Source organism: Sceloporus occidentalis, unplaced genomic scaffold (assembly GCF_023333645.1).
Source record: "Sceloporus occidentalis isolate IW3139 unplaced genomic scaffold, rSceOcc1.0.p SCAF_3, whole genome shotgun sequence".
In the NCBI taxonomy this organism is placed as follows: domain Eukaryota; kingdom Metazoa; phylum Chordata; class Lepidosauria; order Squamata; family Phrynosomatidae; genus Sceloporus; species Sceloporus occidentalis.
The window spans coordinates 62,215,293-62,238,529 of NW_028316983.1; the positions used below are offsets into that span (position 1 = coordinate 62,215,293).

At 40.5% G+C, this 23,237-nt stretch overlaps 1 protein-coding gene and 1 non-coding gene across 5 annotated transcripts in view; both read right to left on the reverse strand.

The window, feature by feature from the left end:
- Positions 1 to 23,237, reverse strand: part of DEF6 (DEF6 guanine nucleotide exchange factor) — a 72,889-nt gene that overhangs the window by 37,377 nt on the left and 12,275 nt on the right. Inside the window, exon 1 of one of the 4 annotated variants that reach the window (XM_089514663.1) lies at positions 15,043 to 15,101. The exons of 2 other annotated variants lie outside the window; for them this stretch is intronic. In XM_089514663.1, coding sequence (XP_089370789.1) covers positions 15,043 to 15,063 — 21 coding nt within the window. In that variant the 5' untranslated portion in view covers positions 15,064 to 15,101. Of the gene's footprint in view, positions 1 to 1,217; positions 1,292 to 15,042; positions 15,102 to 23,237 lie in introns of those variants that run through there. One more of the 4 variants, XM_089514666.1, reaches the window with a different exon arrangement.
- Positions 13,972 to 14,075, reverse strand: LOC149316044 (U6 spliceosomal RNA). The gene has a single exon (XR_016280803.1). It is a non-coding gene; the product is annotated as a U6 spliceosomal RNA (small nuclear RNA).

The window sequence follows — 23,237 nt, forward strand, 5'->3', positions numbered from 1 at the left end:
TGTCAAACCAACTTAGACACAATGCATCATGTTCATAAAGTAACAAACTTTCAATCTATAAAGCATGAGCCAGTGTGGCATAGTGGTTTGAGAAATGAGCAAAGAGACCCAGGAGAAAATAGGCGTCTGATACAATAACTATCCAATACTCCCGAAAAAGTAAGTCTGGATTATGACACCTAAAACCTTGTAATGCTTTCCAATTTGATACATGGCATTTTAATGCTTCAATTACTTTAGATCACACAAAAAGAGTATATCTAATCCTGCAAAAGCATCCCACCATGTACTCCCAAACTCATGTCCTCTCAGCAGATGTCAACACAAAGAAGTTAATTTCTTCTGTAAACAAAGTATGGACCAAAGAATGTATTAACTCATACAGACTTGCACCCAAATCATAAAAACATTTACTTGGAATCAAGTTCCATTGGTTTCAAGAGAACTTACTATCAAGCTAGCATGCAGTCTTTTCTGACTCAATAGAGAATAATTCTAGTGCTTTGATTTGAAAAGAGATGACCATCTGGTATTCGTATTACTGTGGCAGCTTCCCCCCGCTAGAGCTCATGAGCCTTTTACAGACATCTGACAGTCAGAGATTCAACAGGTTAAACTTATATCACTCATTAGTGCCATGCTGGGGAAAGCAGCAACTGCTGACTGTGGTCCAAATCACACTGCAGAAATAATCCAGTTTGAGACCACTTTAACTGCCCTGACTCAGTGCTGGGGAATCCAGGGTATTGTAGTTTATTTTGGCACCAGAGCTCTCTGACAAAGAAGGTTAAATGCCTCACAAAACTACAGTTCCAGAATCCCCTAGCATTAAGCCAGAACAATTAAAGCAGCCTCAAATTGGATTATTTCTGCAGTGTCTTTTTGACCTGTGTCCGCAAGACAGCAAGGCTTGCCAGGAAAAAAGTAGTAGCCCTTCAACATACGCATATTGATGATTTTTTTAAAAAGTAAAATATTACAAATAAAGGGAAAAGAGTGAAAGAGGGTGGAAAGGATGGAGATCGTAGATAGGATATGACGGTAGACTAGAAATACATATTAATATTAGGTGATCATATTTCCAAAAACACATTTTCTTAAAGATGGCATGGAAAGGCAGGGCACAGATATTCAGTGAAGGACAGGGTCACCTCACCTATTTCTCTTAAAATTACACTTTTATTATATCAGCAATACTATAATAAAAGATAAACTACCTATTGAGAATTTTCCTTCAGTGTAGACATAAGATAGAGAGGGGACCCTGTCCAGCATTAAATGTCTCAGCCCTGTTTTTCAAACCCCATAACATAAAGGGAAGGGGGGCGCACGCCTCCAAAATTAAGCTGTATTTAACTAGCATAATCTGAAACTTGTCCTGTCATATTTCACGTCCAAACCAACACAATGCTGTTACTGAGTACTCAGCTGTTGGCTGGTAAATAACTGCCAAACAATGTAAAATTTTATCCTTTGTTGTGGTATGAAGCAGTTCCGGAACTGGTGTATGTGCCATTGTACACCCGATGTGCTGCTTGCTGCAGATGGGTCAACTGCCACAGGTGACTTGAGCATGACTTGGTACAACTTGGGAAAGTGTACATACATAAAAGGCATCTTGGGTCTTCCAGAAGGCCCAGCAAATTAATGGGATGAGGGTGCCTAGGAAGATGGTTGCCTCAAGTACAAAATTACTGCTGTCTGGGGCTTGAATGTTTGCCAGAGAACCAAACTAGATGCAATGTAAAATATCTGTGACTGGATTTTCTAGCATCATTTTCTTTACTTAAAAGGAATTGCAGAGGGTCTCAATCTGGTTCAAAGCCAAGCAGCTCAAAGACAGGATGTTATTTATTCGTTTATTTCCCACTGTTCTTTATTAACCCCCCCCAATTCCAACTGGCTAGTACACAAATCAAAAACAAAGTATTTAATATGGTATAAATAAAATAAACCATCAGACCTAAACAACCATATAAACAGTAGTGATGCAAACACATCATCAACAAACAAGTTAGCAGTAAGAAGCAATGCAGAGAAGAAAACTGATTTTAAAAAATCCCAGACAACTCCAAATTTCTTGCAAAATAAAGGTGATGGTGAGGGTTTATTTTTTTAAAAAAATTGCCTTTGAGCTGTTTCCCTAATTGAAACCCTCAAGCTATTAGGAACAAAGGAAGAAGATAACATATCACATTATATTTTACTTCCCTCCCCTCCCTTTTGGGGTTAATGGTAACTGGGAAGGAATAATTTTGACCAGCAAAACAGAGTAGGGCAAACAGGAGAAATGTCCCAGGATTATGGTCCTGACCCAGTTTGTAAATTCTTGAAGCTGTTTTTTTAGGGACGCATAAAAAGATTTTGAGAGATCTGGTCATGGATTGACATGCCTCTCCTGGCCCTCTAATAAGGTCTAAATGGATTGGCACAGAAATAATAAAGGTCATGGACAGTAAACAAAGAAACTGACCATAAAGACAGCAGTGAATCACTGAAACTGGGTGCTGAAAATACCACATTATCTTTCAACAAATGCTACGTAGGCATTTTTCTTTTTCAAAAATAAAAAGCCTTGAACAGAGAGAGATCTTGAGCCAAACCTTATCTTGACCTTAACTGTGATTACATCTCCATGTTCCTTCCCTCCAACATGTCACATGTGTGGGCATGTGCACCCAAGCACATAGCTATTTCTAAATGCAACACTATTGCCCCATCTCTTGCATACTGATCCCTAGGCTTCTTTTACTACACAGTCCTGATTTGACCAACTGATTGGTTGCACTTTTAGAGCACCCAACTGTCAAGGTTTCTGTGGGTGCTGTACAATGTATTAAAATACAGGGAATACAATAAGAAGAAACAACACATAATAAAACAAAGACAAAACCAGCAGCGAGAACTTTTCAAGACTTTGACATCTGTGTGAAACTTCCACCATCTTCTCAACATCATAGCCATCAGCTTTCCAAGAGCGTATCTACACTACACAGTTATAGTAGTTTGATACCACTTTAACTGTTATGGCTTCATCCTATAGACATTTTGGGATTTGAATTTTAGGAAGCAATTAGAATTCTCTGCTACAGAGTTCTAGTTGTGTAGTTCAAGGTAGGATGCTGGAGCTTGTTGGCAGAATATTCCAAGTATCCCATCAAACAGACAAAAAAGCCCATAATACCACAGAATCATATAATTGGAAGGGACTACAGGGGCCATTAAATCCAACATCCATCCAGTACAAGGACCCATGGCTAAAGTATCCCTGATAGATAACCACTCAATCCCTCTTAAAAAGTTCAAATGAAGAAGGCGATACCATTTTCCAAAGTAGTCTGCTGGATTGTTGAATAGCTCTCTCCATTAGGAAGTTCTTAGTAAAGTTTAGTTGGAATCTCCTTTCTTGAAATGTGAAACCAGTGGGTTGTGTCTTATCTTCTGGAACAGTAGAAAACAAGCTTGCCCCATTTGCCATATGACAGTCGTTCAGTTAGTCAAGGCTGGCTAGCATATGATCTCTTAAACGTCTCCTCTCCATACCCAAATTCCTATGCAGGCCTCATAGAGTTGGTTTCTAGATCCTTTACCACCTTGGTCTGGACCTGTTTTAGCTTGACAATATGCTTCTTAAGCTGTGGCACCCAGACTTGGACACAATAATGCAGGTGAAAGGCAGAATAAAATGGTATTATCATTTCCCCTGATCTAGACACAGTTGTTGCAGTTTACAAGTGCATTGGCCTCTGCATACATCATGTTTACTTTGTGGTCTACTAAGATTCCTAGATCCTTTTCACACATACACTGCTGCCAAGCCAGATGTGAAGCATCTTATATTTGTACATGTGTTTTTTTTTTTTTCTGTCTTACATTTCCCTGTTGAGTTTCATTTTGTTAGTAGTGGGTGGGTTCTCCAAACAGTTGGATCCTAACTTGTTATTCTAAGTTTGGTGTCATCTGCAAATTTAATGATCATGTCTTTTACCCCTTCATCTAAATAATTTCTAAAGATACTGAAAAAAGCAAAACTTCAGATAGAACTGTGTGGCATCCCACTTATCACTCCACTTCAGGATGATGAGAAATCCCTGATGGATTCAGTCTGTCAAACAATTACAAATCCACTTACAGGCAGCATTTCACATCATCATACTACAGTGGTGTAGTACTATTATTCCACTTTAACTGCTGTGACTGCTTCCTGTGGAATCCTAGGATTTATAGTTTTTTTGGGGGGGGGGGAATTTAGATTTCTAGTCAGACTCCAGAATCCCACAGGAGGCAGCTAGGGCAGTTAAAGTAGAATAATAGCACTATAACAATGTAGTGTGATAATGTTAATTGTCTACCTCACATTTTAGTAGCTCTTCTTCAAGAGTATTATGGGGAACCTTATCAAAAGACTTTCTGAAATCAAGATATGCTACATCCACAGCCTTCCTTGGTCTATCAAGCTTTTACAATAGGCCATCTGTATCCACAATTTTTTTATCCATGGATTCAAGCATCCACAGCTTGCAAAGATTCCAAAAATATCTAAGTTTCAAAAAGCAAGTCTTGATTTTCCCATTTTATATAAGGGGCATCATTTTACTATGCTATTTTGCCTCCCAAAAATAGTATTCTACGGTGAACTTACTGCGGGTCAGTGTAAGAGGGGCGCTCCAAAGAAGAGATACAAGGATTCCCTGAAACAACATCTCAAGCTCAGCCAAATCGATCACCAACAATGGTCCGCCCTGGCCTCGCATCAGGAGGCATGGAGACACACTATCTACGATGCTGCAGCCTTTTTTGAAAGCTCACACCAAATGAGTCTTGAAGAGAAACAACAACGCAGAAAGAACCACAACTCGGAAACATCACCCAAGGAGACTTTCTGCTGTGCTTTCTGCAACTGGGCTCGTTTATCTTGGATTGGCCTTTTTAGCCATCAATGTGCTTGTAGTAAGCGTGGAATGAGTCCTTCCTGAATCTTTGTTCACGAAGAAAAGCCAGAGAGAGAGATATTTAATGAGACTTGAGCATCCATAGATTTTGGTATTCATGGGAAGGTCCTTGAATCTAACCCCAGTGGTTGCCAAGGGTTCACTGTAATTCCATCAGAGAGTGTCAGTCAGAAAGGGACAAGATTAGACTGTTATCACCTGTATTTGAGAACCCCATTCTGGTTCTTTGTAATCACAGCATTCTTTTCTAAGTGCTCATAAAAAAAATTCGCTGAACTATTCTAGAACATTTCCTGACATAGCTGTCAAGCTGACCAACTGCTAATTGCTCAGGTCCTCTCCCCCCCCCCTTTTTTTTTCCAGGTGGAAACAATATTTGCCCTGGAACCGTCTTTTTTAGATTGTAAGCCTGAGGGCAGGGAACCTTCTAACTAAAAAGATTGCATGTACAGCGCTGTGTAAATTTACAGCGCTTCATAAATAAAGGTTAATAATAATAATAATAATGCTAACAAGGCCAATGCAATTTTAGGCTGCATCAATAGAAGTATGGTGTCTAGATCAAGGGAAGTAATAGTGTCCACTTCGGGGCACCACAATTCAGAAGGACATTGAGAAACTGGAGCGTGTCCAAAGGAGGATGACTAAAATGGGGAAGGGTCTGGAAACCATGTCCTATGAGGAACGACTTAGGGAGCTAGGGATGTTTAGCCTGGTGAAGAGAAGGTTAAGAGGTGATATGATAGCCCTGTTTAAATACTTGAAGGGATATCATATTGAAGAGGGAGCTAACTTGTTTTCTGCTGCTCCAGAGACTAGGTCCCGGAACAATGGATACAAGCTCCAGGAAAAGCGATGCCACCTCAACATTAGGAGGCACTTCATGACAGTAAAGGCTGTTCGACAGTGGAACACTCTTCCTCGGAGTGTGGGGGAGTCGCCTTCCTTGGAGATCTTTAAACAGAGGATGGATGTCCATGTGTCGGGGATGCTTTGATTGAGATTTCCTGAATGGCAGGGGGTTGGACTGGACAGCCCTTGCGGTCTTTTCCAACTCTATGATTTTATGAAGACCTGAGACAGGGCAGATGACCAGGGCTCTTGCAGGTCTCCCACTCATAGCACCGTCATAAGTCAAAGTCAGCTTGAAGGCAAATATCAACAATATCATTTATCTCTTTTCACCAATGACCAATTGTTCTCCTACATGTCAGTTTTAATTTTAAATAGGTTTCACACAGTGTTGTTTTCCATGCATAATCCTCCTCTGAGTTTCCACTGTGTCTTTTTCCTGGCTGCAGACAGTTATTTGAGAGAGAAAAGACAGAATAACTGCAGTGCCTTCTAATTGCATGAGGAACCCTTTATCGGGAAATGCCCTGAGACTGGGGAAGATAGAAATGGTGATGCATTATAGTCCTTTTCACTGTGGCCTCCTTCTTCATCATCCTTGATCATTCTTTCTTGTTTCTTTTTAGTTACCCAGATGTTGCTATAAGAACAGCAAGTTCCACCACTGTTTTCTTATTCTGTTCCCTCTCTCATATAGCACTTTGTCTCAAACTGTTTTCCATCTTTTTTTTCCTTCGGTAAAGGAAAGCCAAGCTGAGCTTTGGTGACCAAAGCAAATCAAACTGAAGTTTCCGGCTAAACACTTCCTGTTGGTATGTGCGAGGGATCAATCCCTTTTTGCAATTCAGCTAGCAAAGGATTCTTATAGGTCATAAACATCCAGCTTTCATCCATGCCTAATGTAATCAAGCATCACTGTACACTTACTGAATTGGCCATTCAAAACCCTTAGAAGTAAAAGGCACTGTACACACTGTAAAAAATTCAGAGGAAAAAGCCTGCCACACTTCATTAATCAAATTCTGGACAACTGAACTTTTGTTTATGGCTAGGAAGCATCCTTTCAGGACCACCCTTGTATACCTCAAGCCTTTTTTCAGAATCTTCAACTATGCTAGCACACCCAAATTTTCCTGCATTTAAATATCCTGTAATATTTCCTTCCTCAAGTTGCAAATTCTTTTGCTGAAGGCTGAAGACACTCTGCATCTTGAATGGTTACCGATTGCTCCTATATTTAGATGTCACTCCCATTCTCCTGTGTTTCAAAGGAAGATAGTTAATGATTTCTCTTTCCCTTTTTCCATAATTTACAGATGGGGAATGTGTGGCCCTTCAGATGTTGTTGGGTTGCAAGACTCATGATCCCTTGTCATTGGCTATGTTAATTAGGGCTGATGCAAAGTACAGTATAGAAACATTTAGAGGTCCACATGTTCCCCATCCCTGCTTAAGATGTATTTCCCTATTACTGAATCTCACTGCACCTCTCATTTCTCTTCCCATTTGCCTTTGAAGCCAAAGTCATATTGGGAAGCCGTACTACAAAAGCCCTCAGCCTCTTCTTTCTCTTTCTCTCACTTCCAAGAAGCCTCATATCTAACCATTCAATTGCTGGCTGAGTTCTTGCATTGTCAGATGTAGCTACAAGAGAGCTCTATCATTGTAGCTATACCTCTGAGCCCACAATACCCATCACCATACATGGTGATGGGGAATACAGTGGATTGGACAATTCTGACTTTAGTACTCAGTTGTTTATCCTTACTGTTTAGGTGTGTTCCATAGCTTTTCATGATCTATTAAGTAAAAGGCTTTGCTATTATATATTGTATTGCTAATCGTCTTTTGGTATTCACTGGTGTGCTCTATTAGCCATCATATGCTTGCAATATGGTCCCTAGTGCCTCTTTCTTTCTTGAACCCTGCTTGAACTGCTGGAATTTCTCCCTCCATGTATGATTGGAGTCTATGTTGCAGAATTTTATTTGCATGGGATCCTATAGTTGCTGCAGCCTTTTATGTCTCATTTTTTGTGGATCGGGATGTGCACTGATCAATATTTACAGTGCCATAAATCTGGCTTATGAGATCATAAATACTGAAGAGGATGCCAGCTGCTGTTTATTACAATTTTGCAATAAACCTTTATTTTCTGGGAAAGCACAGAACTTGACATATCTGTGTTGCTCTCTAGGTAGTTTACAAAGACACTCTTTTGCTCAGAATAAAGAATATTGATATTACCCATTCTTGGCTTCTGTTTTGTTTGATCATTTGTTTGTTTTGCTTAGCATGCTAGTTGGACCAAGTTGGACCAGGCCAACAGCAGTCTGGTCTCTGGTGGCATACTGAGAAGTAATTTCCCCTGTCGTAAGAGCAGAGCTAAGTCCCACCCACCCTTCAACATTCATGTCCCGAAAAGGCTTCTTCCCCAAACAGAGAAGCATAATCTACAGACATGTTTAATGGCATGTTCCAATGAAGGGCAGCAATAATTATGTTAATGCACACTGAAAGTCTTTGAATGTTTTTGAAATGGGTGTCTCTTCTTGTACCATCTTAAACAACCCTTTGTTAGCTCAGATGTAGTGCTGCCAGCTCTACAGTGCCCAGAAAGAGACTTATTGCATGACAAAAAGAAAACTGAGAAGCAGTTTTCTCCTTGCTTCTCTGCATGCCATTGTAGAATGCTGGAAAAATCCATTTTGCAAAAGGCATGCTTTTATGACTGTCTCCCTTTGGAAGGAGAATGGAAATGCAATGACGGCATGCAGAGAGGCAAAGAGAAAACCACTTCTCTTACCCTGTATATAAGCTTTCAATAAGGCTCTAGGAAAGGCAGAGCACATACACAGAGAAGATATTTAGGCGAAACAGAACTTAAAACATAAGATTATCTTTATTGTATGTATGAAGAGACACATGAGGGTTACTACCTTTCTCTGATGACTGAAATGGATAAGGGAAGAACTGAGAATTTCAAATTAACTGATTAATTGTGGAACAAGATTTCATAGACTTGGTGAAGTGGACTATAGCCTATGAAAGTTTATCCCATGATAAATTTGTTTTATAGCTTCTGAAAGATTATTTCTTACACATACACTTGTTGCAAGAGACTAAACACCTATGTAGGATTAATTTGTCAGAGAACTTCCTGTAACCTAGAAAGTTGAGATTTGATACAAATAAAACCCTAACCAATTGCAAGTAGGAGAGCAAGAGAATGGAAGGAGAGAAGAGGAGACAAAGTCAGTCTAAGTTTAGACAGAACGAAGGTGAGAAAATGAGTAATCTCACTTCTGTGGTTATGTGAGGCTCTGCCCAAACCTGTCTGCGCTGTCAAATCAGAGGCTGATGTGAGCATTTCATTCTGGAACTCATGACATCATTACTATATTTTGCAAAGGAAAAAATATCTAGTGGGAAAACTGATTTGTATCGAGGAGCAGCCAGAGCGCGGAATGTTAATTTTTACAAGTTCTTGATTCCTCTTACTCATTATAATGCTAGGAAAGCAATTCATTATTTTTACTGATGGTATTAGACAGTAACTTTTTCCACTGCTCATTATTTTTCTTCTTCTTTGTTACTTTTGGGGGGAAACAATGAAGGTTCAACAATGGGATAAAAGCACAACACTCGCAAAATTCTTGCTATAATGCCTTAAAAATCCCTTTAAAATAACTGGAACCATTACTCTTTACACCAACACTTTCCTCCTCTTCCTCATATTATTTTTGAAGTGTACCTTTGTTACAATATCATTACCAGAAAAAACAACACTTCAGATAACTACACTATTTGGAAATTGTTCATTCCAAGCTGTGGGAGTTGTTTAAATTTTTACTCCAGGGATAAGAATCATATGGCCCCTCAAAGATTGCTGAACTGCAACACTCATTAGTCCAAGCCAATATGGAGGAATGTGGGGTGTTCCAGTCTAGTAACATTTAGAAGGCTGTATGATACCCATACCTGCTTTATCCCTTTTCCACAGTCCCAATCCACTTTATCTGAACAATTTCCTCTTTACTGCAGAGGCAAGAACTTTATGGGTTTAAGATTGAGCTGGACAACGTTTTAGGCCTAGAGATCTGGAAGGTCAGTGCCTGAGAACCACTACTTGTACATTTCACAGAAAAGGGGCGCTAGCTACTGGCTGCTGTTTAGATGTGTTGAACTACCTCCCCCATATTCTCTGGGAAGATGTATGGGAAATGTACTCTGACACATTTAGAGACCATCAGACATCAGAAGTCAGCACTAGTCAGACTGACTTAGAGATCTACCTATGAAGATGAAATTCTGACACTGAGACTTCTCTGTTGTGACATTCCCATTACAACACAAATTAAGTAGAACTAAAAGCAAGGGTTTCTCATGAACTTAAATGAATAGAAGGATTCACAAAGACCTAGAAGTGAGGAATGCATGGTTTTCCAAATATTGCTGAACTAAAACTTTCATCACCCCTGACTACTAAACACATTGGGTAGGGCTAATGGGAAGTGGAGCGACGTGAGATCTGGGAGACGGGGCATAGGTTCCTTGGCACAGATTAAAATATTCATTTGAGTATGTTCAACCCAGGCTGTTAGACTGCTCATAAGAAGGAATAATAATAATAATAATAATAATAATAATAATAATAATAATATATTTCCCCGCCTCTCTCTACGGATCGGGGCGGGGTTACAACCCCATAAAAGCATAGAAAATACAATATTAATATCTAATACAATATATCATCTCAATGATAATAATGTCAATTAAAACTAATTTATCATCATACAGAGTTTTATAACAGTGGAATTACACAGAATCATCATTAAAAACTAAAGGATGGGTCTTAAACAGGGTCGGATGGATAGGCCCGCCAGAAGAGTCCATTCTGCTTCCCACAGTGGCCAACCAGATGTCTAAGGAAACTAAATTATTAGATTTGGAGAAGGGAATTTAGTCTAAGCAAGGGACTAGTATCCTATGTTAAGTTTTAGCAACCACAGAGTGGTATGACTTCCTACTGACAGAAATGCTTCTGCCAGCAGAAGAGCAAGGGGGTAATTACTGCAGCCCTACATCTACTTCTGAGGCCTGTGGTACCCTCTGAGGAGATGGAGGAGGTACACAAGGGGCATCTGGGAGGAAGAAGTCTCATCGCGTGAACAGTTTGCTTGCACAAGGTTAAATTTCACCAACAACATTGCAAGAGTCAACCAAATTTGTGTAGCTAAGGTCCAAAAACACACTGCAGAAATAACCTAATTTGAGATTGCTTTAACACTCCTGGCTCAATGCTAGGGAATTCTGGGAATTGTAGTTTTGTGAGACATTGAGCCTCATTTGTCAGAGCTCTGGTGCCACAACAAACCACAGTTCCCAGGATTATCTAGCACTGAGCCAGGGCAGTTAAAGCAGTCTCAAACTAGATTATTTCTGCAGTGTGTTTTGGACCTAAGTCTACAATTCTTTGCACATTTTCCTGAGAAAACCTCCCATTAAATACACTCAGACTAACTTCTCAAGAAATATGCATAGATGTGGGCTGCCTATGCATTCTCTGAATCCTCAGATAACAACCACTGGGAATTATACAGGTAAATAAAATTGGATGAGGTGATGGGATACCATTCCATAAAGATTTTGACCTAGACAGACAAACCAATCAACTCTTCCAGTTTCATTTTCACTGTCACTGCTGTTGTAAAGGTGTCTCCATTTTTCAGACTGCTTTCAATGTTGCCTTTCCAAATCTAATATATTTTTCAACTATGCCCAGGAGAAAAATTGCAGTTTACACAAAGCTCTGCAAAAGCTCCCAAAGGATGTTCTAGGGAGCTCCTGCAATCCAAGGAACTATCTTAGCTTGTCTGAACAAGTTCAAGGAAACCTCCAGTCCAAATTATCACTTAAGCCATGTTCCTTTTCACACCCTGTCTAAACCTTCCTTCAAGCCCTTATGACTGTAAGCAGAGCTGTGTTCTGCAAGTTGCCACAGGGACTGCATGTAAGAACCTTGTTGGATCAGACCAAAGGCCTCAGATGCATACAGGAGGCCTGTGATTAGGATATGAGGAGAATGGCTATCTTTCACTGCTCCCCCCCCCCCAGTTGCCCAGCAATTCATGCATACCCATTGGGACAAGTAGCCACTGATAGCATCATGTTCCATTAATTTGCCTAATCTCTTTTTAAAACCATCCTGAATTAGTGGTCATCAGTAGTGAATTTCATAGTGCCCTTTTGTTTTTTACATTCACCAGATGATACTAGACATGGTATTATAAAAGACAAAAGGGAAACAACTCCCCACACTACTTTCCCCACCTCATGCACATTTTATAAACTTCTGTCACACCTTCCTCAGCTACATGCTGTTTTTCTCTCAATTGAAAGGCTCCAAACTTTCCTCATAGTAACATTTCTGCACTTTGCCCAACTCTATAACATTTTTTTCAAAAGTACATGATATTCCAAGTACCAAACACCACAGGTTTACATAAAGTCATTATTAAGTTATTTCTAGTTTTGAGCCATTGCCTAGTAACAGACACATGGGATCAAACATTTAAAGTTCTGAAATGTCAACGTTTCACACTTCCTGGAGCCTTAAAACATTTATGGGAGGCTCTCTCAAAGCTTTGTCTGTGCTGCCATAAGCATCCATGACTTGGACAATCATCCAGAAAAACACTTTTGATTTTTGTGTGATTTTGTTAGTCATCCAGCAAAAGGCTCTCCTCAATAAACATATAATTTTAATAGGAAAAATGATGGTAAATTTAGTTCTACCTTAGATAAAGAACTGGCTAACCTTTCAACGAAGTCCAGAATCCTCTTTGTGCCTTCAGCTTCACCAGTGAAACCTTAAGATACATGCACCCTTCCTGAGACATCAACAATCTGAGCTTCATGGAAGTTTTCTTTCGTTCAACAATTTTATTGCTTTGTTGTTGTTGTTGTTATTACTATTATTATAAAAATATTTATAAAGTGCTCTAAGTTTGCACAGTGCTGTACATACTATTGATGAAAAAATAAAGTTTATCTCAGATCTATGCCAATGGATAACAGAGGTGGGGGCCCTGAATATTTATGAGACAGAAGCATTAGCCAATTTATCACATTGGTTCTTACCTTAACCAAACCTGTTCCCATTTTTAAGAATGCCCCCTTTTGTAAGTATTTCTGTTTCTTCATACTTTTATATGTCTTTCCCATCCCTTCTCTACCCCATAAAAACAACTGTATATGTTTTGTCTATTCTTATAGCTGTTGGGAGTTTGCTCTATGATATATTTATTTGGCTGATTAATGACAACCTCTGCTATTAAAGAACTCTACTGAGAAACCTAAATAAAATGTTACTGTGAAGCACAAAAAAGTCTTATAATGTACCTTAAGAGGAACAAATTGGTTGTGGAATAAGCTCTCACAGGCCAGAGCTCATTTGGCTGGAAGTCTCTGGCCTAGTAAATCCTCTGTCACAATAAATTTGTTAGTCTTTTGAATGCTGCAAGACCCCTTGTTGTTTTTTCCTGCAACAGGGCAATATGACTTTTCTTTTAGAAGTGGAAAAGGGAGCCAAAGTAATAACAATTTCCAATCTCCTTTCTTTATCCATCCATTCATAAAAACAAAGAACAAAGACATGAAATGCATGCCTTAGTCTCAGCCAGATCCTGCAACTGTGTCCTGATGATTCTGCATTTCTGCTGCTATAATGTCTATACAAACTGAAACAATGACTTATACAAGACAGAGGTCAATATGGGACAACCAAAAACTTCTTAATGGAAATGAAAGTGCCATCTAGGCAATTTGTAAAGGGGGACTGCAGTGTGGCCATTTCCTCCAGTAGCCACACATTGGACCAAGGTGAATAAAGTGTGGCCTGTGGACTACATGCAGCCCTCTATGGATCTTTTGTTTTTAATATCCCACATCTCCACAATGCAGTCAAATGGCAAAAATGCCTCCCACACCTCCTATAGGGTTTGGGGGGCTTTTTAAATTATTTTTGCAGCCTTCCAAGATCTCTGGTGGAGGCTAATTGCAGATCTCTAGCCTCCTACAATTGCTCACCTCTGCATTTAACATTACTGTGAAAGGAGCCATACTGTTACAGAACTGTTACGTCTTGACCCAAACTAAGCAGTTTACACTGCAGATGAACCTCTCAGAAAAGACAAAAAACCTTGTGCAGGGGACATGCTAATCTTCTCTGTATTGTTCCAATTTTAGTATATGTGCTGCAGAGATCACAAGGGGTAGCCTGACCAAGGAAGGGTAAAAGCCCTCAGTTCAATTCCAGGAGTTACTGAAGCTAGCTGTCTATCAACCTGGAGCTATCCAAGGTTCTGTAACAAAACTTGTTTTGTTATACCTAATGCTCTGTGTGAACTCCAATTCAGGGCAGGATATGGCCCTCCTCCATTTTAGTAATGGCAGCACATGCAGGCATTTGTGCCAATGCAGACATGTACATGTTGCCATCCACTGACTAATAGGGGCTTGTGCTCCTGCGTTTTTTCCCCATCAAGAGGTGACCTCAGAACTGAACCCCTGCAGATGAGAAGGGCTCACTATATACACATACAATCAGGACTCCTGATCGAGGTTCCAGGTCACTTTGGGAAACCTTGTGTATATTCAGATCTATGCTCTTGGAGCCTCCTTCACACCAGTGACTAATACATGGACATCAGGAAGTATAGCCAAACGGCACAATCCTACGTCTTGACTGGAGCCAAGTACAAATGAGTACAGGAACCTTGTCAGTGAAGCCATTAACACTGTGGGCAGATGTCTACATGTACACTTCACTTATACTCCTGTAAACTAAACAACATAGCTAAAACTCATATTTCTTTTTTTTACAGTTGCTGAAAAATAAGAACAGAAGTCTAGACATATCCTTGAGTGTGCCACCACCCCAAAACAGGAGCAATTTGCATACACCTTGGCTACAATCTGACATCCAGGACCCCTTCATTCAGGACTAGCATTTGGCATACTGCATCTTTGCTTTGAAGGGTTCATTGGATGGGTTTCTACCCATTTCTTTGAGATTCATTGCCAGCTTTCCCCAACTTGGTGGCCTCCATATTTTTTAGAATTCAGCTCCCATGAGCACTGGTCAATCTGGCCAAGGGCAAGGAATGCTGAGAGTTGCAGTGTAAAACTTTAGACAGTTTGGAAAAGACAGTATTATATGATCAAGAAGCCTCACCCTTTTTTGGGCTGGTTTCATGCTGATTAGTCAACAGATTCCTTCCTGCTTCCCCCTCCATTATGTTTACACTCCTGCTTAATGTGAGGCAGGAGTTTGGTCAGTGTCCACACCAGCTCAGCAAGGCCACATGTCTCCAGAGGAGTGTATACAGGCTCATTCCAAGTCTTGAGTTATAACCTGGCTGCAAAATAGACAGAGACAGACTTTCCCCTGTTTTTTCTGGCATTCTCAGTCCCAGGCAGGGAGCTGTAATCTGGGCCATGACAACATCTCCTCTGTCTGAGATCACTTAATGGCTGGAGCAAACAGTATTATTTGCTCCAATTCATAGCAGCAGCTGTGCTCGAAGAGCATCTCCTGGGTAAGAGACTTGTGGATTCTTGGCCCAGCTTAATAATTAGATATATCAAAATGTTCATTCCTCTTTTGCTGTTCTTCCACTCATGTGCGTGCCCTGGTTTTTAAAAAAGAAGATCCTCTTCATAATCTTGACTGGGCCTCTGCTCAGTATGGTCAGGTATAGGGATCTAGTCAATGAAATACAATCCAACCTGTCTGCTGCTTATTTCACTGTTCATGCTAGCGTGCATGTTAAACTGGGCAGGTAGCCAGCTTGATGCTTGAGGCATTTTCTGATTTACAGTAATTTAATTCTCACTCAAACACACTGTTGTAACTTTAAGCATGTTATAGACAACAATCCCTGGTCTTAACATGCCCTCTCCTTGAGTGAGATCACTTGCCCAGAGATTAAAATCCATCTGGCATAAATCTCCACCCACAGCCCAGGTGACCCTCCATATCCACAGATTCAACTATCCATGATTTGACAACATTTCAAAAATAAATAAATTCCAAAAACCAAACCCTGATTTTGCTATTTTATATAAGGGACATCATTTTACTGTGCCATAGTATATAATGGGACTTGAGCATCGAGGGATTTTGGCATCCATGATGGGTCCTGGAACCAAATCCTAGCAGATACCAAGGGCCCACAGTATGCCTTAGATTGTAGTAAAGCCTTCCCTGCCCTTTTGCTCTCCAGATGTGTTGGACTACAACTGACATAATCCCTCCCTGCTAGGAGAATGCAAGTGGCATAAAAAGATGAGTGTGCATTAACCTAATGCACATCCCAGAGATTTGGGCCATCATCATCCCAAAGTTTATCTAGGAAGTGCTACTGGGAAGCCAAAAGCAATGCTTTGTGGCAACAGCTTGACAGATGTTCTGGGCCAGGTGGCAATACCCCAAAGGCTACTGGCACAAAAGCCTCAATGGGAGGTTCTAGCACAGTGGTCCCCAAACTATGCCCTTTTGGACTTCAGTTCCCAGAATCCCAAACTATTGGCCAACATGGCTGAGGCTTCTAGGAGCTGAAATCCAAAAATTTCTTAAAGGACACAGTTTGGGGACCACTGTAGCATTACATGGGAGGCTTTAGCATTACATGAGGCAAAGCACCAGTAACGTTGGTCACTCACTGTATTAGATGCTTCTAAATGTTCTGTTTTGAAAAGCCTTCAATCTTTCAAGCCATTGGGACATTTCATACAAACTGTTACCTACAGAGCATCTTTCCATAGCATGGCACCCTTCAGCTTTCTGAGTACAGCTCTCAGGTACTATAATTTTCCCTGGAAAACACACACAACCACACAAATATATATGAGAGAGGGGAGTATATAAGAATTAAAGACAGATGATAGAGGATGAAATGCCAAAAATGCAAGAGATACAGGGAACAACTGAACAAATATACCTGGAAGGGAAAAAATGAGACATTAACTTGAAGATGAGCACTACAGCAATGGATCTTTGCCATAGGTTTTTGAACACAGGCCTGGTCAAACCTATGTTTTTGAACTACAACTCCCAGAATCCCCCAGACAACAACTCCAGAAGCAGGGAGCAATCGTTTTAAAAAAGTATCTTTCCAAGCTCTGGTTGTATATTTCTCCTTAATTTAATCTGGCCCTGAAAAAGCCAGTCTTAGTTTTTGCAGGTGGTAGAGATGCATGAGGCCACGTCCCTTATCATCAGTACACTGGACTTGTTTCTCTAAACTGAATGTGGAACTATAATCGGCTTTTGTGTGGCACAGAACCGTGCTCTGCAGCAGGCGCCAAGCATGAGTCAGGCATGGAATGTTTAATGAAAGAGGAGAATGACAGCTCCTTTTTCTATCACTGGACAGGATTGCTTTGAGACAACCACTGGAGTCTGGAATGGGTGTTCTGGTTTCAAAACAGGTGTTTGCCCTGAATCTTAAAAGGTGATAATATGCTACTTCTATGGGAGAAGAAGAACTGAGAGGACAAAGTTCTATAAACAAGAAGGGAGAAATGATAGCTGAGGTTAGAGTAACTGGCTGGCCTGAGAACTCTTTTCCTGATATGCTATATGCTTAGATGATGTTATTCCAGTGTAAAAATTCTAGCATCTTAGGAGTAAGGGCAGAGAATAGATTCAAAGCTCTGCAATGAGTATGAGAAATGGAAAAGCAGGTGTGCCTCAGGTCTGACTGGTTAAGATGTTACATCTCTGTTTTCTCAGATTATGACATCCATGCATGTTTGTTTTCTTGATCTAGGGCATCTGCTATAGACTCCTTGTGTGTTCTTGGGCAACTCATTCTCTCTCAGTTCCCCATCTGCAAAATGGAGACAACAGTAACTGGAGTTACAGCTTTCTTGTGAAACTAAAGAGAGAAAAATGTGGGATGAATTCATGTTCTTGCATAGATAGAATAGTAACACTGAACCCACATGGCAATGAACCTCTTGAAGGAAAGACTGGCTGCACACTAGTTTTGTATTCAGGGTGTTGTAATTTTTCTGAGAAAGCCCAAATAATTATGGGATGGATGTAGATAAATGGGAGAACACATTCTTTACATGCAGAAGATCCCAGGTTGAATTCCTGGCATCTCCAATTAAAAAGAGAAGATAGCAGATGCAATAAAAGAATTCTCTCACAAACCATCAAGAAATGCTTGCCATTCAAAACAGGCAATACTGGGCTAGATGGATAAATATTCTGACTTGATGTAATTCTGACCTAGTTTCCTAATCAGCAGGGTCTTAAATGAAACTACAGCAGAAAGAGAGGGAGATTGGAAAAGTTACTTTTTTTGTACTACAACTCACAGAATTCCCCAGTCACCAAGCTCACAATAGAAATCTGGAAGCTGTGGTCCCCTCCACCCAAAAAAATTTGAAAAAGAGGCACAATAGCAATACACCACCAAGTGCAATAATACAGCACACTGTTCCATGCAGGAAATCCATAGCACAAAATCCCTGTTCAGCATGGCAATCAGGCAGTTCCTGGAAGAATGTTATCTTGTACCACTTCAGTCTTTCTTTTCTCCAATGTAACATACCCATGTCCTTCAAATATTTTGCACAAGTATGTTTTCCAACACAGCAATTTTCTTCATTGCTCTCCTCTGAATCTATTTTACATTAACTATACACTTCTAAAAATACTGCAATATTGTATTTTCTAATGAGCCATTCCTTCGCATGATGTGACCAAAATATGACAGCCTCAGTTTGATCATCTTGGCTTTCAGGGAGATTTTAGGCTTGATCTGTTCAAGGACACATTTGTTTGTCTTTCACACTGTCCACAGTTTTCTCAGCACTACATCTCAAATGAACTGATTTTCTTTTTATTCATTTTCTTCACTGTGCAGCCCTCACATCCACACATGGCGATGGGGAATACAATGGATTGGATGATTCTAACTTGAATGCTCTGTTGTATAACTTTATTATTTGGAATCTTGTCTAGTTCTTTCATTGCTGTCCTTCCCATTCCTAGTCTTCTTTTTCTTTCTTGACTGCATTCTCCTTTCTGATCAAATGTTTGATCCAAGGTACCGGGAATCTTTAACTACTTCTGTTTCCTCATTGTTTAGGTTGAATGTGTGCAGATTCTCCATGGTCATTATTTTTGTTTTCTTTATGTTCAACAACAAGCCTGCCTTTTCATATTTCTTGCCTACTTCCAATCCTAGCAACTAAAGAGTAACCAGTTCCACAAGAGTTACCAACTTCTCTAATGTACTTCTTGGAATCGTGCTTCCTGGTAAGACCAAACTATCTGCTGCTGCTTTTTTCATCTGAAGATCAACAAGTTGTCAGGTGGCTCAGGTGACTGAGTCAAATAGCTGAAGTTTGTGGATTCTTCATCTGTCACAGTTCTTCTTGCATTTCCAAGAAATGCAGAAAACAGTTTCTCAGATGGCACATCTGTGAAAGAAAACGATATAGAGGTTCTTCCTAAAGGAGAAACCAAACATTACAAACTCCCTAATACACTATCTAGGGCTTACTGAGGGGGGCAGAAAATAATCCTTCTTCCCCACCATGTCAGACTGGATATGTGTTACAGGACATACATGGACATCATTCTAAGCCATATTTGCAAGATGTGGAAAGATCCCCTTGGCTACCATCTTAGGACAAAATCACCGGGTAGTAAGCTCATTTACCATAGCAGATTTACTTCTGAGCAGATGTGCATAGGACTGCACTGCTTCTCACATTTGCTGGATTCTGGCAATCTGTCTTTTAGGGTGAGAAAAAAATCCCATTTATGATTAAACAATTCTCCTCGCTATATCTAATCACATAATTCTCTTTGTGCTTTGCTAGATCTAGTTCCCATAAGTATTTTCAGTTCTCTTTTCACACAACTGTTCTCTGGCATCCAGAAAACCTATTTCGATACTCTTTGTGCTTTCGAGGTAATCCAATTCCCTTTCCAGATTCTAACTGTTCTTCTACCTAAAAAGTGTACTGCTAATGCCCTAGTGGTTGGACATGAGCACCGAACAGCACAGAAATTACTTCCCTTGGCATTTTCTTCTAGCAGTATAGCAAATCATACATTTATAACCAGAATGTAAATTGAGGGAATTTTTAATCTTCTAAAAAATTAATCTATAATCCTCCCCCCCCCCCGCCCCCCGAATGGGCTATTCTCACACTTGCTACTGTGTGCCTTCAAGTCATTTCTGACTTATGGAGACTTTAAGGCCTATCATGGGGATTTCCTGGCATGATTTGTTCAGATGGCAATTTGCCACTGCCTTCCCCTGAGGCTGAGAGAATGTGATTTGCCTAAGGTCATCCATTGGGTTTCATGCCAAGTGGGGAATTGAATCCTCGTCTCCAGAGTAGTAGTCCACTCAAACCACTAAGCCACACTGGTCCTCACATGGGTAAAATCAAATCAATTGGAAGCTACAGCTGATAGTGGCCAGAGCCAAAGATAGCCTGGGTTTGCAGGGGTGCTTCACCCGGCTCTCTTCTTCTGTGCCCTGTCACATGAATTAGGCTGAGGCTGGCATAAGTTCTATAGCTGCCAGCTCCCCAATTGGTATAGCCTTTTAAGTACTGCCAAAAAAGAGGAAACACGTCATCCTCTAAAAGACCAACAAAAGAAATCTTGCAGACTTGCATAAAGTTTGCATATAAATAAAATTGTAGGGGTGTGTGTTTTAACTTCAAGCTCACTGCTCACCAATTTGGGAAAGGTTGTGAATATTGCTCAGTTTCCTTTCTAGATGCCCACTGCTGCTGGGCTACATCAAAGCCCCTACTCTCCTTTTTTCTATAATTAGACCCTTTGTATCCATTGGGCTTTGGTTCCAGGACTCCTTGTGGACACCAAAATCTGTGGATGCTTAAGTCATATCAAATACAATGACATAAAGAAATGGTATCCCTTATATAAAACAGGAAAATCAAGGTTTGCTTATTGGAAATTACATATATTTTAAAAATATTTTCAAGATATGGATGATTGAACATGTGGATAAAAAATCCATGGATATGGAGAGCTAACTGTAGTGCCTGACCTTTGAAATAAATTTGAACTAGACTACAAAGTGCAATACATGCGCTACATATGGTCCTCGGGGTCCCTATGTGTGGCCACTGAAGCCCCCCAGAATTTACTTTTTTAGGCTGATCTGAGGGCACTTTCCCCTCCCCAAACCAGCCAAAATTTGCCAAAATCACAGTGGTTTCCTTACCCTAACCCTCCAAAGCCACCCAAGCTTGCCAAAACATAGGGGCAAAAGTATGCAAAGGGATCTTATAGAACCTTGGAGACTAACTGAAAGAAAGAAGCTGACAATATGAGCTTTTGTAGACTTGAGCCCTTAGATGCAGATGCTCTCTTTGAATAAGGAAAAAAAGTTATAATTGGCAGAAAATCAGTCACAATGCAAGCTGGAAGTGACAGTGCATCACTTTAGATGGACTGAAATGCACCGGTATGGCCTGCCAAGTGGGTACAGAGAGGAAAAATTCCTACTCACTCCTCAACTAGACAGTCCTTCAAACAAAGGGTGTTCCCCTGCAAAGGATACTTTAACTCCATCCAGTGCTATTGATCTGTCTCTTGATCAAGTGACCTTAAATCTGATTTTTTTATCCATTAGAATACTTAAATTCTACTCTATGTCTGAAGATCTCAGGATAACATGCAATAAAAACAATCTGAACAACTGAAAATTTAAAGAAGTGAAAATAAATTGCACATTGTGAGATATACAGTACAACGGTCTTAGAAAACAGTTAAAACCACGCACATGAGAATTTGGATAAGAGCCATTAGACCCCCAAAAGCTTTGGCAAAAAGCTATTTTTATCTTGGTACCAGGTAAACTTTAGCACCAATTGGGCCACTAAGAGGAGGGCATTCTACCTGTTATGCACACAACAGAGTACGCAGTTTCCCATATCCTCACATGGTGCACTGCTCCCACTGGTGGGACACAACCTGCCAGGCCAGTGCCTGGGACAGAGCACATCAGCAGCACACACATCTACTCCTTATTTTTTAGCAAAAATTCAGAAAAAAAGATTCAGGGAGGAGGTCTTCTGCACTGAGATTTGTATTATGCAGAAGATCCTCTTCTCAAGCTCAGCATTGTTGCGAGAACTATCCCAATCTTTTCTCCCAATTGAGAGATCATCTTTAAAAATATCTGGAAAGGCCCTTTTCTTTGTCCCATCACCTTCTCAGGTTCATTTGGTGGGAACAATGGAGAGATCCTTTTCAGTGGATGCTCCCACTCCTTGGAACTCCCTCCTTAGGGAAGCCAGACTGGGTTCCTCCTTGCTCTCCTTCCATCAGAAACTGGGGGGGAAAGTGCCACCAGGCTTTTAGAATGGGATGGAGTTTTAATGCTATGCAGTGTAGTTTTATAATAATAATAAATAATAAAACTTAATTTCTATACTGCTTTTCCATCTGATCAAAGCGGTTTATATAGTGATCATAAATAAGCATACAATTCAATACAATTTTAAAATCTACATACAACAAGATAAAATCATCAATCTCAGAATCTATCAGTCAAATCCTAAAGTGAACTTCCATCGGGGAGTAACATTCTACAAAGAGTCAGGCGGGTATGCCAACCGAAATAAATGAGTCTTCAAGGCCTTCTTAAAGGCATCCAAGGTGGAACAGACCCGAATTTCATCTGGAAGTTTATTCCAGAGGGTTGGAGCTGTCGACGTAAATGTCCTTTGGTGAATAGATGTCAATCTCACCCTAGGGCACTCTAGCAAATATTTCCCTGTTGTTCGGAGAGTGCAGGGAGGATTGTGTGGGAAGAGGCACTCCCTCAAGTAACTCGGGCCCAAGCCATGTAGGGCTTTATAGGTAATAACCAACACTTTGTATTGAGCCCAAAAGCTAATAGGCAGCCAATGAAGAGATCTTAATACCGGTGTTATGTGGTCTGACCTGGAAGTTCCAGCGACCAATCTGGCTGCAGCGTTTTGCACTAGCTGAAGCTTCCGAACCTGGTACAAAGGTAGCCCTATGTAGAGCGCATTACAGAAATCTAAGTGAGAGGTTACCAGCGCGTGTACTACTGTTTCAAGGTCCTTTCGGTCCAGACAGGGACGCAGTTGGCGTATCAGCCGAAGCTGGTACCAAGCACTCCTGACCATCGCATCCACCTGTGATGACAACTGTAGAGATGAATCCAAGAGTACTCCCAAACTGCGAACTTTGTCCTTTAGTGGAAGTGTGACCCCGTCCAGGACTGGATGACATATTTCCCTGCCTGGGCTTGGGGTACCTATCACGAGTACCTCTGTTTTCTCTGGATTCAGCTTGAGTTTGTTTTCCCTCATCCAGCCCATTACTGACTC